The following is an 18054-nucleotide window of genomic DNA, read 5'->3' on the forward strand; positions in this document are numbered from 1 at the left end:
ACAACATATTTGATGTTCAAACTGATTAACATTTTTTTTTGCAAATAATCATTAACTTTAGAATTTGATGTCTGCAACACGTGACAAAGAAGTTGGGAAAGATGGCAAAAAATACTGATAACGTTGAGGAATGCTCATCAAACACTTACTTGGAACATCCCATAGGTGTGCAGGCTAATTGGGAACAGGTGGGTGCCATGATTGGGTATGAAAACAGCTTCCCAAAAAATGTTCAGTCTTTTACAAGAAAGGATGGGGCGAGGTACACCCCTTTGTCCACAACTGTGTAAGCAAATAGTCAAACAGTTTAAGAACAACGTTTCTCAAAGTGAAATTGCAAGAAATTTAGGGATTTCAACATCTATGGCCCATAATATCATCAAAAGGTTCAGAGAATCTGTAGAAATCACTCCACGTAAGCAGCAAGGCAGGAAACGAACATTGAATGACCGTGACTTTCGATCCCTCAGACGACACTGTATCAAAAACCGACATCAATCTCTAAAGGATATCACCACGTGGGCTCAGGAACCCTTCAGAAAACCACTGTCACTAAATACAGTTCATCGCTACATCTGTAAGTGCAAGTTTAAGCTCTACTATGCAAAGCGAAAGCCATTTATCAACAACATCCAGAAACGCAGCCGGCTTCTTTGGGCCCAAGATCATCTAAGATGGATTGATGCAAAGTGGAAAATTGTTCTATAGTCTGACGAGTCCACATTTCAAATTGTTTTTGGAAATATTTGACATTGTGTCATCCGGGCCAAAGGGGAAGCGAACCATCCAGACTGTTATCGACGCAAAATTCAAAAGCCAGCATCTGTAATAGTATGGGGGTGCATTAGTACCCAAGGCATGGGTATCTTATACATCTGTGAAGGCACCATTAATGCTGAAAGGTACATACAGGTTTTGAAACAACATATGCCGCCATCAAAGTGCCGTCTTTTTCATGGACACCCCTGCTTATTTCAGCACGACAATGCCAGGCCACATTCAGCACATGTTACAACTGCATGGCTTCATAAAAACAGAGTGCGGGTACTTTCCTGCAGTCCAGACCTGTTTCCCATCAAAAATGTGTGGCGCATTATGAAGCGTAAAATACGACAATGGAGACTCCGGACTGTTGAACGACTAAAGCTCTACATTAAACAAGAATGGGAAAGAATTCCACTTTCAAAGCTTCAACAATTAGTTTACTCAGTTCCCAAACGTTTGTTGAGTGTTTTTAAAAGAAAAGGTGATGTAACACAGTGGTGAACATGCCCTTTCCCAACTACTTTGGCACGTGTTGCAGCCATGAAATTCTAAGTTAATTATTAGTTGCAAAAAAAAAAAAAGTTTATGAGTTTAAGAAGGGGGGCCGGAGGGTGTGTTCCAACTATCGTGGGATCACACTCCTCAGCCTTCCCGGTAAGGTTTATTCAGGTGTACTGGAGAGGAGGCTACGCCGGATAGTTGAACTGCAGATTCAGGAGGAACAGTATGGTTTTCGTCCTGGTCGTGGAACTGTGGACCAGCTCTATACTCTGGGCAGTTTTCTTGAGGGTGCATGGGAGTTTGCCCACCAGTCTACATGTGCTTTGTGGACTTGGAGAAGGCATTTGAACGTGTCCCTCGGGAAGTCCTGTGGGGAGTGCTCAGAGAGTACGGGGTATCTGACTGTCTGATTGTGGCGGTCCGCTCCCTGTACGATCAGTGTCAGAGCTTGCTCCGCATTGCCGGCAGTAAGTCGGACACGTTTCCAGTGAGGGTTGGACTCCGCCAAGGCTGTCCTTGGTCACCGATTCTGTTCATAACTTTTATGGACACAATTTCTAGGCGCAGTCAAGGCGTTGAGGGGTTCCGGTTTGGTGGCCGCGGGATTAAGTCTCTGCTTTTTGCAGATGATGTGGTCTCGATGGCTTCGTCTGGCCACGATCTTCAGCTCTCACTGGATCGGTTCTCAGCCGAGTGTGAAGCGACCGGAATGAGAATCAGCACCTCCAAGTCCGATTCGATGGTTCTCTCCCGTAAAAGGGTGCCATCTCCGAGACCCTGCTCCAAGTGGAGGAGTTGAAATATCTCTGAGTCTTGTTCATGAGTGAGGGAAGAGTGGATCGTGAGATCGACAGGCGGATCGGTGCGGCGTCTTCAGTAATGCGCACGTTGTATCGATCCGTTGTGTTGAAGAAGGAGCTAAGCCGGAAGGCAAAGCTCTCAATTTACCAGTCAATCTACGTTCCTATCCTCACCTATGGTCATGAGCTATGGGTCATGACCGAAAGGACAAGACCACGGGTACAAGCGGCGCTCTCCCTTAGAGATTGTGAGAAGCTCTGCCCACCTGGAGGAGCTCAAAGTAAAGCCGCTGCTCCTCCACATCGAGAGGAGCCAGGTGAGGTGGTTCGGGCATCTGGTCAGGATGCTACCCGAAGGGCACGTCCAACCGGTAGGAGGCCACAGGGAAGACCCAGGACACGTTGGGAAGACTATGTCTCCCGGCTGGCCTGGGAATGCCTCGGGATCCCCCGGGAAGAGCTAGACGAAGTGGCTGGGGAGAGGGAAGTCTGGGCTTCCCTGCTTAAGCTGCTGCCCCCGGGATAAGGATAAGCGGAAGAAGATGGATAGATGGATGGATGGACTTTGAACATCAAATATCTTGTCTTTGTAGTGCATTCAATTGAATATGGGTTGAAAAGGAATTGCAAATCATTGTATCCCGTTTTATTTACATCTAACAAAATTTCCCAACTCATATGGAAACGGGGTTTATAGATTGTCACTGAAGGCATCTAAACTATGAATGAACACATGTGGAGTTATGTACTTTTAAAACCTGAAATACCTGAAAACATATTTTTATATTGTAGTTTCTTCAAAATAGCCACCCTTTGCTCTGATTACGGCTTTGCACACTCTTGGCATTCTCTCGATGAGCTTCAAGAGGTAGTCACGTGAAATGGTTTTCACTTCACAGGTGTCATAGTTTTGATGCCTTAAGTGACAATGTACAATGTAAATAGTCATGAAAATAAAAAAAAATGCATTGAAATGAGAAGGTGCGCCCAAACTTTTGCCCTGTACTGTATATCATTTTTGTTTTTAGAATTTTTTACAGAATAAAAAAATAAAAAAATGGTGTGGCATGCTTTGACTTTTTAGTATGCTGCCCTTGGTAGAAAACGTCTAAACACCTCTTTTGTAATTATTAGCCATAATTTGTAGTAAAGAGTGGTTTTGTAGATAAAGACCAAATACCATCATTTCGATTTAACCTACTTTATAGGTGACTCTCCATTTGTCAACAAATAATCAAATATTTTATATACACAATTCAAAAAATCAATGTTGATGATATATATATATATTTTTTAGCACTGGAAGGCTTCCAATCATACTGCTTGCAAAACGGCAAAACCTGAAGTGTCACATTTTTACAGCCTTTCCCATTGACGTGCAGTACACGCGTCTATTGATTGGTCACATGACAGTCGGTGTATTTAAGTGCCTGACTGTGTAAATCTTATTCAGGTGAAAGTTTTTGTTGAGACGATGAACAACTTTTGGAAAGCAACGACCTTCCTGGCGGCCATTGTTGTGGCGGGTAAGTGCAGCAGAGCTGTGAGAGAAAATATTTGTCTCACGCTTCCCTTATTGAACGGTTATTATACGATTAATGCATGGTTTTACTAAAAAAAAAAAGACCAGATTTTCTTGTACGAATATGTTTTCTATGTTGCCAATTAAGAGACAATTAATGTTTTGGTTTTTTTCGAACATGCCAAAAAATTTACAAAGCAGTACAATGTAAATCTCTTTATGTATTAAAAAAAAAAAATCACGATGATTTTTTTGTGTGTGTGTTGTTGTTGTTGTTGTATGACATACAATATAAATATGGCCTTAATAGTTTTCTGAGTTGAATAGCGAATGTTGTATATCTGTGAATCCTGAGCATATATCATACCTCTATATTTCTTTATTTTCTGTTCCATTCATAATTTATCTTAATTATTCATTATTCAATTATTTTGTATTTAATATTGAGTGAATTAAATAAATGTAAAGATGGAAATGGAAAGGAAGTGCAACATCAGGGTTAGAGTCGCACAATTGAAAATGTCCTAAAAAAAGACCAGGAATATGTGTTAGTTTATTAATTTATCATGTATTTATTTAAAAAAAATTATGTTATAAAAATATTTACTATATTTTCAAAATACATACAATAAATAATAAAAAAAATGTTTGGTAAAAAATACAAACCTTTTCATTGTACGAAAACTAAAGCATTTTTTCCCATAATAAATCATGTAAATCCAAAAATGATACCCCAAAACAGGTTAGATAGAGAATAGTTATATTCATATATGTAGAAAACAATTAACTACATATTAATAATTCATTAAATAGATGAGTGTGATGAGGTGGCGAATTGTCCAGGGTGTACATCGCCTTCCATCCGAATGCAGCTGAGATAGGCTACAGCGACCCCGAAAGAGAAAAGCAGTAGAAAATGGATGGATGGATAAATTAACATTTTAACATTACTTTTACCTTTATAGAAGACTCTTGTTGGCAAAGAGGACTTGAATTCCATAGTGTTTTTTTTATCAAAGTGCTGGCACTCGCAATTTTCTTTGGCCCCATGGTGGCTTGGCTGGGACTGATTTACTAATACATGGGATTTTTTTGTTTGGACCCCCTTATACACAGAATACTTTTCATTGAAAACAGACTATAGTGGTTTATTATGAGCAATGTTTGGCCATATAACTGAGACATGGTAAAACATTTTGGTGACATTTTTTGTAAAAAACCAAGTCTTGTGAAAAATTCCACTGGTTCATCAATTATGGAAGCTAATCCGATACGAAAAATTGCCTGATTTTTTTTTTTTTTTTTCATTTACATATGTTGCACTTCACATGTAATCAAACGTAATGTATATGAGTTTTGTAACAATTATTATTGGAACTCATTAGATTGTGCAGTAAAGTGTGTATGACATCTGCAGTATGGCATTCCTGTTATTGTCTAAAAAGGTGGGGTCGAAAAAAAACTCCTGTACAAAAATCTTGTATGTCAAGAAGTGAGGCTTCTTTCGTTTCTTGCACGTCATAATAACGTTAATTACTGCACAACTAATGGAACCACACCTATTGTACGCTGTCCCTATGCAACCAAAATGACGCACCTCCCTGAGCGAGGACTGGTAATATATTATTATTTTTTGTATGTGTGTCTATAATAGGGCAACATTTGCTCACAAACATAAAAAAAATCTCATATCACTGTGTACTACATTCTCGGGCTGATGACAGCCTTCTACCATTGAATAACATGTCATTTAAATAAGGGTGGTTCTACTTTCAGAGTCCAGTGTACAAAAATATCTGGAATATTGCCGAAGTTTGGATGCACAGTGGATTGACCTGGGCCAGACATTCAGTTTTCTAAATAATTTGGTGTGTTTTTGTAAAAATACAACCCATAATCATTTATAGTCTTACTTTTATTGTATATAAAAGGTCCTTTGGCCTGAACAGCCGTTACTTTGTTTAAGTCATCCTTATTTTTATTTTATTTTTTAAAAGTCTGTTTGCGACCTTGTGAGTTTTGCACTTCTACATGGTTAATCGGAGTACGACTGCAATTTTTTTTATTTGATTAGCAAGAAAAACGATGTCCCATATAAATTCAATATATTACACAGGCTGTACGAAGTCATGCTTGAAATGTTTTCTCAAACTAAACATTATATTGGCGACATACTGACAAAAGCGTTTGCGTGTCCATCCATCCATCCATCCATCCATTTTCTACCGCTTATTCCCTTTTGGGGTTGCGGGGGGCGCTGGCGCCTATCTCAGCCACAATCGCGTTTGCGTGTCCTCAGAACTCAATTCCATTAACTGCACGAAGAGTGTAAGCTTGCTTGCGCTCAAATCAAGAAAAAAGACTCTCAGCAGTCTCATTATTGATTTCTGTGCCGTATTTGGCCAAGTGCACTCAGCAGTGCGCACAGTGCACTAAGAAGGAATGCCAGCTTGCCCACTAAAGATGTAAAGCTGGGAAATGTACAAATTGTGCGATTTTTATCTAGAGAGGCTGTGTACAAATTGCAGGGGTTTTACAGATTTGATTCAAATACAAGATAAACAGTCTTGGTCCCAGGATTGACCCCTGGTGTACACCACAAGCTATGTTTAAAGGGGTTGTTTGCAACTTGCTCAAAGTAAAATTTTCAAATCTCCAGAAAATTTAACAAGAATACATCAAAGTAGTGTCCTCAGAAGATAATACATCTGGGGTTTCACAAATGGTATTTAATTACAAGTTAGAGTTCTGGTCCCAGGATTGCCCCACGGTGTACATCACAGGCTATGTTTAAAGGGGTTGTTGCAACTTTCTCAAAGTTAAATTTTTTACATTTTTTAATCCCTCCAAAAATATAACAAGAACACCTACGGCTAGCTTTTTTATCACAGAACATTGCTTTTCTACTCATAAACAACCACATTTTAGGTTGGTTTAACTATGAGGATAGGCGGTTTATTTCAAACCACCTTTTTAAGTAATTAATTTTCTCTGTGTTTCCTTTGGTGGATTCTCTCATCAAGAAATTGCAGTAGTTTCCTCGGTAGATAATACATCTGGGGTTTCACAAATAGTATTTGTATACAAGTTAAAGAGTTCTGGTCCCAGGATTGACCCCTGGTGTACACCACAAGCTACGTTTAAAGGGGCTGTTTGCAACTTGCTCAAAGTTAAATGTTTTAATCCCCAGAAAAGGTAACAAGAACACCTCCGTCTAGCTTTTGTTATCATAGAACATTGTTTTTTACTCATAATTTTAGTTTGGATTAGGCATGAGGAAAGGCGGTTTATTTCAAACCACCTTTTTAAGTAATAATTTTCTCTGTGTTTTAGTTGCTCTGGTGGATTCTCTCATTACCAAATTGCAGTAGTTTCCTCGGTAGATAATACCTCTGGGGTTTCACAAATAGTATTTATTGATTGATTGATTGAGAAGTTTATTGACAACTTAAAGAATTTAATCCATGTAATGCTTTAAAAAGGCAAATGGATGGCACAAAGAACCAAAAGGCTTGTTTCCATTGTGGCCCATAAATATTCATCACATTTGATACATTCAATAATAAAATATATACAACCTGTAACATGAATATAGAAAATTACGTTAAAAAAATTGATAAATTATGTACATATACACAGTATACATGTCAGGTGATTTGAAAAACAATATATATACAAAAAATGGGGGCGGGGGGTATATACGTATATGTACATAACACCATGTACATGACTACGCACATGTTGACGCCAAGAGGGTGCAAAACAGAATGAGACAATACATATATACACTATAACCACATATAAACCTGTTTGCTACTTCGGAAAAATACAGGTTGAAGAATTTTGGTCCCAGGTTTGACCCCTTGTGTACACCGAAAGCTATACTTAGCTTGCTTCCAGTAACATACGCTAATGGTTTAACAGAACATATATTTATTTCAAAGTGTCTATATTTTTTCATAATTACTAATGATACTGAATAAAAACTGAGCGTCGATCCGGGGAATTCGATGTTGCCACTCCTCGCTGTATGGTCCACATGCAAGGATCGCATGCACATACCCAAAAGCAGTCTAAGAGAAGCCACTCACAGTTTGCAGTAATGTTGTTGTTACGATAGAATGTACATTCAATTGTAGTTGACATTCGTAACAAAACTTTGCTCAATTGCTGTGATTAGCGGACCAAACACAAAGCATGTGTGGGAAATAAGGGCACGGTTTGCCTCATGATGTGCTAAACACCAGAATAGGGAGGGTTTACGTCCGAATCAAGATTCAAGATTCAAGATTGTTTATTGTCATATGCACAGTTAAACAGACAGTTTGCCGTACAATGAAAATCTTACTTTGCTAGTCCACCCTTCAACAAGTCACACGGTACTTAGCTAAAAATAAAAAAGTATATACAAGGCACAGTAAGTAACATAACATTATTGCACATTCTGATTGACAGTCAACAGTATAAATATGGAGGTGACCTTGGGTCACAGCAACTGTTAAAGTGTCTAATGATCAAAGGTGAAAGGTGTCTACAGTGATGGTTCACAGTTCGGGGGTGGTCAAGGTAGCTGTCTTTTGTTCAAAAAGACAAAAGTAAAGACGGGGGGGGGGAACTAGCATTCAAAAGTTAGCATTCACAAGCCTGATGGCCTGTGGGTAGAAACTGTTTCTCAGTCTCGTAGTCCTGGATTTCAGGCTCCTGTATCGTCTGCCTGATGGTAGGAGGCTGAAGAGACTGTGCTGGCGGGGTGTACTGTCCTTTATGATGTTTTGTGCTCTCCTGGTGGCCCTGGTAGAGTACATGAATCAACGACACTTCTGCTGGTTTCAATAACGTAGCGCAATCTGTAGAAACACATGTTCAAGAAACGAATAAACAATCACATCTTTGCACTGGAGGTGTAATAAATATGTAAAAAAAAAGTATTATATAGAAACTATGACTCCATTTCCCAACTCTGCAGCAAGATAGACAGCAATGAATTATTGTAAGAATCCTCCTCACTTAAAATCACTACAATGATTGTTTTTCTTTTTCTCATTGAACAGCACACTGCTTGGACTGCCGCTTCTGTCCGGTAGCTCTACTTGATATTTGTCTGTTTGGAAGTGATGTCACATGTGATGCCATAACGGAGGTTTGCTACCGAGGAAGTGCGGGTGAGTAGAATTTATTGTTTATTTTGCAACATATTTAACTTTAGATGTGGAGACCCTGTGACTTTTATTTCTGCCTTTTTTCTTTGCTGTTTGCGTTCACCTGGACACATGTTTTTTTAGAGGCATAAATGTGATTTATCACAGCAACGAAAAGTTGTCATAGTACGGAAAAAACTATATTTTACAATAACACAATAAAAAACAATGATATCCAATTGGTATAAGAATATCATAAATATAATGATGTTTATGTTACAAATCGACTAGAAGCGACATGCGTAAATATTCTATTTCCAGTGGTTCTTGAACTTTTTTCACCAAGTACCACCATAATGACGAACATTAAAATACAGTAGTGTACAAGGCCTAAATATTCACTAAAAACAGGGCAGAGGTTTTATTCAACAAACAAACAAAACAAAATTACATACAGTTTGAACAGTAACACTGTGTTCTAATATAGGAAAATAAAACACTGTACTTGAAAACAAGAGATTCTATGGTGAACTACTAAACGGAGCCTGCTTACAACCAGTGTTGCACGTACGACAGTTTGAAAATCACTCTTCTATTCAATTAACCACAGAGTCGGGTGTGTGGTCTCCAAAAGTGACCACGTTACTGTCCACTGAATGCGTCATTGTATTTCTATTCAACTCTGAATGTTGTGTCTACGAATAGCTTGCAACAAAATTCTGCATACGCTTGATGTTGTTTAATACCGAGGGATTCATTTATAATTAAAAGTAATTTTCTTAAATAACAAAAAATGAAAGACTGAATGACTGAGCACAGTTTAGTGCGCCACTGCGCTTGCGCATTACGTACTTACCTAGGCAGAGGAAAAGTAGTTCCCACTAATCATTTAGACAAGATCTCATTCATTTAGTTACTTCCCACTGCGTTGTTGTTACTGATAAACATTGTTTCACTGCTAAAGTGTAAGAAAATACTAAAATGGATATTTTGATTTGAAAAATCAATGTTAGAGCATAAAGACCTGGTATCGGCGGTATCCATATTTCCGTATCGAGCCGCACATCACTCCTGTGTAGCTTAAGCTAACAGTGAGACAGTGTTGTTTACAATGACCTCATCAATCCCATTAATGCTGACCAAGCTGTTTGCTTCTTCCCCCTATTGCAACATTGGTTTTGATGTTGACGCGTTGCACGATAAGAGAGCTTCGTTGTCACTTTCTCATGCATGCCAAATCCTCATTCTACTTTCAGGGTAAGTGTTCATATTCCAGAAACTGTCCGTCTCCAATGTTCGTCTGCTTCCATTAATCACCATCCGACAGACTGTTATATAATTTCTTATACGTTTATGTTCACTACATGAGAAGCTAATTAGGGTCCGAGCAGCAGCTACGTGAGCCCTGTTGTAATTGGTCCGTGCATTATTTTCCTCCAACTTTAGCAGGCACAAAAACGTATACGTTTTGGCGGAAACATTTTTCATTTTGGGGTTATAGAAAACAAATTTTCAAAACTGACTCTCTGGCACCCCCTTAAAAATGTGAAAAAAATGAGGCCCTGCCACCAGATTTACATATGGTCACGAAAATGACTGTCAGTACAGTATGCACATAAAGTCTCGATAGTCAATATTTGAAAACAAACAGGAAGTCGATTATCTTAGTTTCCGTCGGCCATTTTTAGGCCAAAAAACAACTTGAACAAACTCCTACAAACTTTGACCAAATGAGTTGTGGTTGAAATGACAGATACGAGACAGATGGCTGATCATAAATTACAAGGGAATTTTGCCTCCGCTGTAGGATGTGGGCGGGGCATGGTGCCAAACTTTGATTTGATGGTTCGCCACCAAACGTTCAACATTTACAGGATAACTTCCATCCATTTTCTACCGCTTATTCCCTTTGGGGTCGCGGGGGGCGCTGGTGCCTATCTCAGCTACAATCGGGCGGATGGCGTGATACGCCCTGGACAGGTCGCCACCTTATCGCAGTACAGGATAACTTGGCTCAACAAATTCAGATCTTGACCAGAGTTGGTACAAAACGCAATGACACTCTAAAGTTTTGGATCGGTCGGTACCTACAGTATTTGTATCCATTCTTAATGGGCGGAGCCTGGCGTCAAAAACTGCTCCTTACCATCAACCATCGAACTGTCATTATTGCATTTAAGATGATCAGACCTCCTTCCAAACTGATATAAAGCTTTTAGGTTGGGGTCTGATCGCAACAACGGGTTGATATTGACACTAATTTTATACCCTTTTGGATTAAAATTATAACTATCATAACTTCCTTCTACATGCTGTGATCTTCTTGAAAATGTATGTTATGTGTCGAGCATTGGGAAGGAGGTGACTAATTATGACTCTAATTAAGTTGAAAATATTTGGGGAAACACCGCCTTCACTTGATCTCTCTCTTTGTCCAAAGAGCTGTAGTGCTTAAAATAGCTGCAAACTTAAAAATATTACTCTATATTAACTTGTTACCACAGTCGTCGAAAAGTCATTCACACTTCACTATGTGTGTATATGTATTCATATGCATGCAGATATGCATCTGTGTGGATGCATATACATATACATAGATACATCTGTCATCTCTATCTTTTTTTTTACTATTTATACTACCATATTGTATATGCACCTTAGGAGGAGCTGCTCCAATTTCGTTGTTGTTTGAACCTGTTCATTGCAATAATGACAATAAAACTCTATTCTATTCTATTCTATTCTATTCTACAACCACAAGAGGAGCCCTAGACCTAAAAGATTACAACAGAAATATTTCAGTTTTCAAATGTGGGCATTTGTAACTCATCTACTTTGATCAAAATTGACACATTTGTGCAGGGTTAGACAACTTAATGCCAAACCAGGTTTAATCTGAATTTTAATGGATTTTAGTTAAAAAAAAAAACAACACTTCAGCATGTTTCAGTGCTTATATTTTGCTCTTAAATGATATCTGATATGAACCAGGGGTGGGGAATACTACATACTTTGGTATGGATTGGATACCAAGTAAATACAGGTCGAGTCCGTGGTACCTCGGCTTTGGTAAGTAATACGTTCCAAAAGGTCAGACAAAAAGAGAATCGTACAAAAACAGAAGCAATTTTATATTTTAAGATAATATAAAAATATTACGACAAAACATATTACATAGAAAATAATTATATAGAACAAGCTCAATTTATGAACAATTGGATTTTGAACAGGCTTTGTAAATAGAAAAGTTTGTATATATAAGCAAGTTTCTCCCAAGGAAAAAATAAACATGAATAATGGGTTCCAGACTCGACTAAAGTACATATTTTAGTAAATATGTGTACATGTTGAACACAATAACACGGTGTATATCACACAAACATAACAGAGATCACTTTCTATTTAAAAACAAAGCTAAAATCTAGATTCACTGTCCTTCTTTGCAGCCCTCTGCTGACCCGCACCCACACTGTCAGAGGCCCTGTGCCGCGCTCACAGTTGGAATACACAAAACTACTTAGCTTTAACCGCCATTTGAACTTGATGAAGGTCATTAATCCCTCTAGTACGTGTTTTTAATGCATGATTGCGCTTTTTTCAGAGTTCCCCGGACCATTGCCAATCAGACTGTACACCCGCGGCTGCCTGGATCGAAACATGTGTGAGATTACGATGAACGGCACGGCCCTTGGAACTCCTTACACCGCCTCTTTCGACTGTTGTGTCACCGACATGTGCAACGGTGCCGCGCCCCTCCAGCTTTCCCTGACAATGGCTGCCGGGGTGGCGCTTTTTTCGCTGTTGGCCATATAGGAGGTTGGACTGTCGCATGATCCATTATACAGGTTCTTGCACATCACGCCTGATAAATCATCTTTACCATGTATATGATGGATATCAGTAAATACTTGCATATTCATGTATCTTATTATTAACTTATACGCAAATACTGCACATCCATGTCAGCCTCTTCAGCTGTGAAAATTGATTTTGATATTGAAACCAGATATTTAGATATAGATTAAATAAACGAGTCTTCAGTTGAAATGAACGATATCACATACATAGCTTTTTAGACAATATGTGAGTATCTTACAGTGTGTCCAGAAAAACATGATGTTGTAATATAAATTAATATATTAATAAATGGAGGTGGTTGTGGGACAAAGAGTATTTGCTTATTTACATATATATAGTTGTGTTTAGGTCAGTACAATTATACATGAATATAACTAAGAGGTAATATTTTTTGACATATATATATATATATATATATATATATATATATATATATATATATATATATATATATATATATATATATATATATATATATATATATATATATTGGGACGGCGTGGCGCGGTGGGAGAGTGGCTGTGCGCAACCCGAGGGTCACTGCTTCAAATCCCACCTGGAACCAACCTCGTCACGTCCGTTGTGTCCTGAGCAAGACACTACACCCTTGCTCCTGATGGGTGCTGGTTGGCGCCTTGCATGGCCGCTCCCTCCATCAGTGTGTGAATGTGTGTGTGAATGGGTAAATGTGGAAGTAGTGTCAAAGCGCTTTGAGTACCTTGAAGGTAGAAAAGCGCTATACAAGTACAACCCATTTATATATGTATATATATATATATATATATATATATATATATATATATATATATATATATATTGTCTTGCTCTATCATATGATAGAGCAAGAAATTCCACTAATAAACCCTGATAAGGCACACCTGTGAAGTGAAAACCATTTTAGGTGACTTCCTCTTGAAGCTCATCCAGAGAATGCCAAGAGTGTGCAACGCGGTAATCAGAGCAAAACGTGGCTATTTTTAAGAAACTAGAATACAAACAATGTTTTCAGTTGTTTCACCTTTTTCTGTTAAGTACATTACTCCACATGTGTTAATTCATAGTTTTGATGCCTTCAGTGACAATCTACAATGTAAATAGTCATGAAAATAAAGAAAACCCATTGAATGAGAAGATGTGTCCAAACTTTTGACCTGGACTGTAAATATATATGTGTATATATATATATATATACGTATGTACGTATGTATGTATATATATATATATATATATATATATATATATATATATATATATATATATATATATATATATATGACATAGTATCTTCAAACTTGCTGATCTCCTGATCGATTTAGATTTTAATTGGCAAGTTGTGCATGAGATGCAGTTATAAATACCTGTTGATTTTTTATGTCAAACCTAAATGCGTTTAGTCCATAGCAAAAAATAAATAATTTCAGATTTTGGATATCCCCTTTATCGACTGATGCTCTATCGGAGCCTGCTGCAGGAGTATGAAGTATCGACGTTTGAACATAAAAAAAATATATCTGATGGCTATGATTAACAAGTATTTATCACAAAAACATTTGACCAAATATTTAACACATACTGTAAGTCGCCATAGGCCAGTACATTGTCTTTACATTTTAATAATGTATCAGGTCTGGAAGGTAATGCCTATTATGGACCTAAAATCAAGTAAATACAAATATTGCTGATACTTTCTACTTGAAATAGTTTTAAGATTGTGACTTGTCTTTGATTTGTTGATTGTGATTATAATTAGTAAGGGCGTGGGGAAAAAATCGATTCGAATATGAATCGATTCTCTTTTTTTTTTTAATCAATTTTTTTATTTTATTATTTATTTTTTTTATCAATCCAACAAACCACTACACAGCAATACCATAACAATGCAATCCAATTCCAAAACCAAACCTGACCCAGCAACACTCAGAACTGCAATAAACAGAGCAATTGAGAGGAGACAAACACGACACAAAACAAACCAAAAGTAGTGAAACAAAAATGAATATTATCAACAACAGTATCAATGTTAGTTATAATTTCAGCACGGCAGTGATTAAAAATCCCTCATTGACATTATCATTAAACCTTTATGAAAAATAGAAAAAAAGAACAATAGTGTCACAGTGGCTTACACTGGCATCGCATCTCATAAGCTTGACAACACACTGTGTCCAATGTTTTCACAAAGATAAAATAAGTCATATTTTTGGTTTGTTTAATAGTTAAAACAAATTTACATTATTGCAATCACTTGATAAAACATTGTCCTTTACAATTATAAAAGCTTTTTGAAAAAAATATACTACTCTGCTAGCATGTCAGCAGACTGGGGTAGATCCTGCTGAAATCCTATGTATTGAATGAATAGAGAATCGTTTTGAATCGGAAAAATATCGTTTTTGAATCGAGAATCGCGTTGAATCGGAAAAAAATCGATATTTTATCGAATCGCGACCCCAAGAATCGATATTGAATCGAATCGTGGGACACCCAAAGATTCGCAGCCCTAATAATTAGGATTAGCAGTATCTTGATACAAGCTTTTCACTTCCGATACGATTCACTATAGGGCAATATTGATATTGACCCGCTATCAGCACCAATAATACTTACTTTTAACTTTTTTTGTAGTTAGGGATGTTAGAAAAGGCTTAAAAAAGAGATATGTTGTTTTGATTTTGTGGACACTACATCTTAATTCTTGTCATTGAGTGAAGTGTGGAATAGATGATATACGAGTTAGTTGTTATTTGCATCCCTAGGAAAAATGATGGAATCACCAGACTTGGAAGATGTTCATTCAGATGTTTATTCTGTAGAAATAACTGACATGACACACAACTATAGTAATTTCAAATGGCAACGTTCGGGCTTTAAGAAACATTAAAAGAAATCCAGTCTGTAAGAGCTTCATTTTTATATCAAATAGAGTGAAAAGCTTATGGAATCACTCAATTTTGAGGACGAACATATGGAATCATAAAAAATGAACAAAAAAACCCCACTTTGTTGCACCACCTCTGGCTTTTATAACAGCTTGCAGTCTCTGAGGCAGGGACTTAACGAGTGACAAACAGTACTCTTCATCAGTCTTGCTCCAACTTTCTTTGTCAGATCTGCTTTGCAGGTTGGAGTCTTGTCATTGAACACTTTCAATAATATTGCATATACAAAGATACTGGTGTACACCAATGGATAATGTACTCAACTTTGACAGCCCTTATAAAAATACAACTAAATTATAAGGAAACAGCTAAAACACAGATATATTTGAAAGATTGATACTATTGCAACACTTAAGTCACTCACACTATGTAAAGATACAGCATAGCAATACAACACTAAATTAAATAGGAAACTCACTTGCTGCTGTATCATTCACACCACCAACTTCACTTTATGTTCATGTTATGCAAATTAGCACCAGCCTTCAGTGCATTACCCATCACTTAATGGTCAGAAACACTTCACTTTCACTTCCTTCCCACTTTTTCAAACTAATGTATTATTTTCCTGTATCTACAATAGTTTAATTGGGATAAAACATTAATCCTGGTCTTCAAACCTTAGCACTTGTGAATCGTACTTTTTCCATCTTAACAAGGATATCATTAGGCTGCTTAGTTTTACTATGTTTGCTTTCATAACAGCAGAACCTTCAACATCCTCCAGAAACTTCTTATGATGTTCGTTTTCACTTCCATGATGATGGCTTTCCTTTTCTTTGGCGCACTGAAACAATAAGAGCCTTATTCACGCTTTGGAAACATAATGAAGTGCAAAAAATGAACTAATAAGCGTTGTTATCCTTCCTCAATGTAGCTGTGTGGAAGTCTGGCACATATAGGCTAGGTTCACACTGAACGATATATAACACCCAAAACTGATTTTCTATTAAATTTGATGTTTTTATGCAGTCGTTCACAGTGCAAGATAAAATGTGACTTCAATATGTGTTAAACAACTTTATTATTGAAGTATTGAGATTATTATTCTGTTCAGTTTGCATGTCACAAAATGCTGTAAAAACAAAAGGCATTGTTTTTAGACAAAATGTGTATGTTCTCTTTTTTTAAGTACGGTTTAAGCACCTGTAGAGCAGGCTTCAAATAATAACATGCAAAGTCTGCTTCTTCCTACTCCTTTTCGAACATGTTGAATTGTGTATATGTGAACGTGAGATTTGATCCTCTGTAACTTTACATGCATGTTCAAAATAAACTTAATTTAACTCAGGGTGTCCAAACTTTTTCCACTGAGGGCTGCACACAGAACAGTTATCTCACATGGGGGCCATTTTGGTGTTTTTCATTTTCAAAAGCAATTAAATACAGAGGTTTTTTTTGTTTTTTTTACCTTCAGAGCTGACCTTAAGTTGTTTCCCGGGGACTCAGAAGGGTCTCATTCATAAAAAGTTTTTAAAATAAGTTATCTGTAGATAAACTTCAGCTCTATTTGTTGACATAAAGTTTAATTTATTTATTTTTTATATATTTATCCCATTTACGTTAAAAAAATAAAATATGCAATATCCTGCCCCCCCTCAAAAAAAAAAAAGTATATGTGGATTAATTGATGCGACGTACAAACCCCGTTTTTATATGAGTTGGGAAATTGTGTTAAATGTAAATATAAACGTAATACAATGATTTGCAAATCATTTTCAACCCATATTCAGTTGAATATGCTACAAAGACAACATATTGATGTTCAAATTGAAAAACGTTTTTTTTTTTTTTTTTGCAAATAATCATTAACTTTAGAATTTGATGCCAGCAACAAGTGACATAGAAGTTGGGAAAGGTGGCAATAAATACTGATAAAATTGAGGAATGCTCATCAAACACTTATATGGAACATCCCACAGGTGTGCAGGCTAATTGGGAACAGGTGGGTGCCATGATTGGGTATAAAAGCAACTTCCATGAAATGCTAAGTAATTCACAAACAAGGATGGGGCGAGGGTCACCACTTGGTAAGCAAATTGTCGAACAGTTTTAGAACAACATTTCTAAACGAGCTATTGCCAGGAATTTAGGGATTTTGCCATCTACGGTCCGTGAAATCATCAAAAGGTTCAGAGAATCTGGAGAAATCACTGCACGTAAGCGATGATATTACGGACCTTTGATCCCTCAGGCAGTACTGCATCAGAAACCGACATCAGTGTGTAAATTACATCACCACATGGGCTCAGGAACACTTCATAAAACCACTGTCAGTAACTACAGTTAGTCGCTAAATCTGTAAGTGCAAGTTAAAACTCTACTATGCAAAGCCAAACCCATCCATCAACAACACCCTGAAACGCCGCTGGCTTCGCTGGGCCCGAGATCATCTGAGATGGACTGATGCAAAGTGGAAAAGTGTTCTGTGGTCTGACGAGTCCGCATTTCAAATTATATTTGGAAACAGAGGACTTGGTGTCCTCCAGAACAAAGAGGAAAATAATCATTCGGATTGTTATAGGCGCAAA

The 18054-nt window shown here is 37.3% G+C and overlaps 1 protein-coding gene across 1 annotated transcript; it reads left to right on the top strand.

Moving 5' to 3' along the window:
• The first annotated feature begins 3434 nt into the window (after nucleotides 1–3434).
• On the top strand, nucleotides 3435–16813 carry LOC133539846 (protein Bouncer-like). The gene is made up of 3 exons (XM_061882094.1): nucleotides 3435–3592; nucleotides 8640–8750; nucleotides 12328–16813. Exons 1-3 carry the CDS (start codon nucleotides 3541–3543, stop codon nucleotides 12537–12539), a joined length of 375 nt encoding a protein of 124 aa, XP_061738078.1. The 5' UTR covers nucleotides 3435–3540; the 3' UTR covers nucleotides 12540–16813.
• The last annotated feature ends 1241 nt before the right edge of the window (nucleotides 16814–18054 follow it).

Source organism: Nerophis ophidion, linkage group LG21, assembly GCF_033978795.1.
Source record: "Nerophis ophidion isolate RoL-2023_Sa linkage group LG21, RoL_Noph_v1.0, whole genome shotgun sequence".
In the NCBI taxonomy this organism is placed as follows: Eukaryota; Metazoa; Chordata; class Actinopteri; order Syngnathiformes; family Syngnathidae; genus Nerophis; species Nerophis ophidion.

Excerpts from the sequence above, each read along its gene's own strand:
- LOC133539846 (XM_061882094.1), top strand. The coding sequence starts at position 3,541 with ATGAACAACTTTTGGAAAGCAACGACCTTCCTGGCGGCCATTGTTGTG. Across the intron at positions 3,593-8,639 it reads GGCGGCCATTGTTGTGGCGG|CACACTGCTTGGACTGCCGC; the intron begins GTAAGTGCAGCA and ends CTCATTGAACAG. Across the intron at positions 8,751-12,327 it reads TTGCTACCGAGGAAGTGCGG|AGTTCCCCGGACCATTGCCA; the intron begins GTGAGTAGAATT and ends CGCTTTTTTCAG.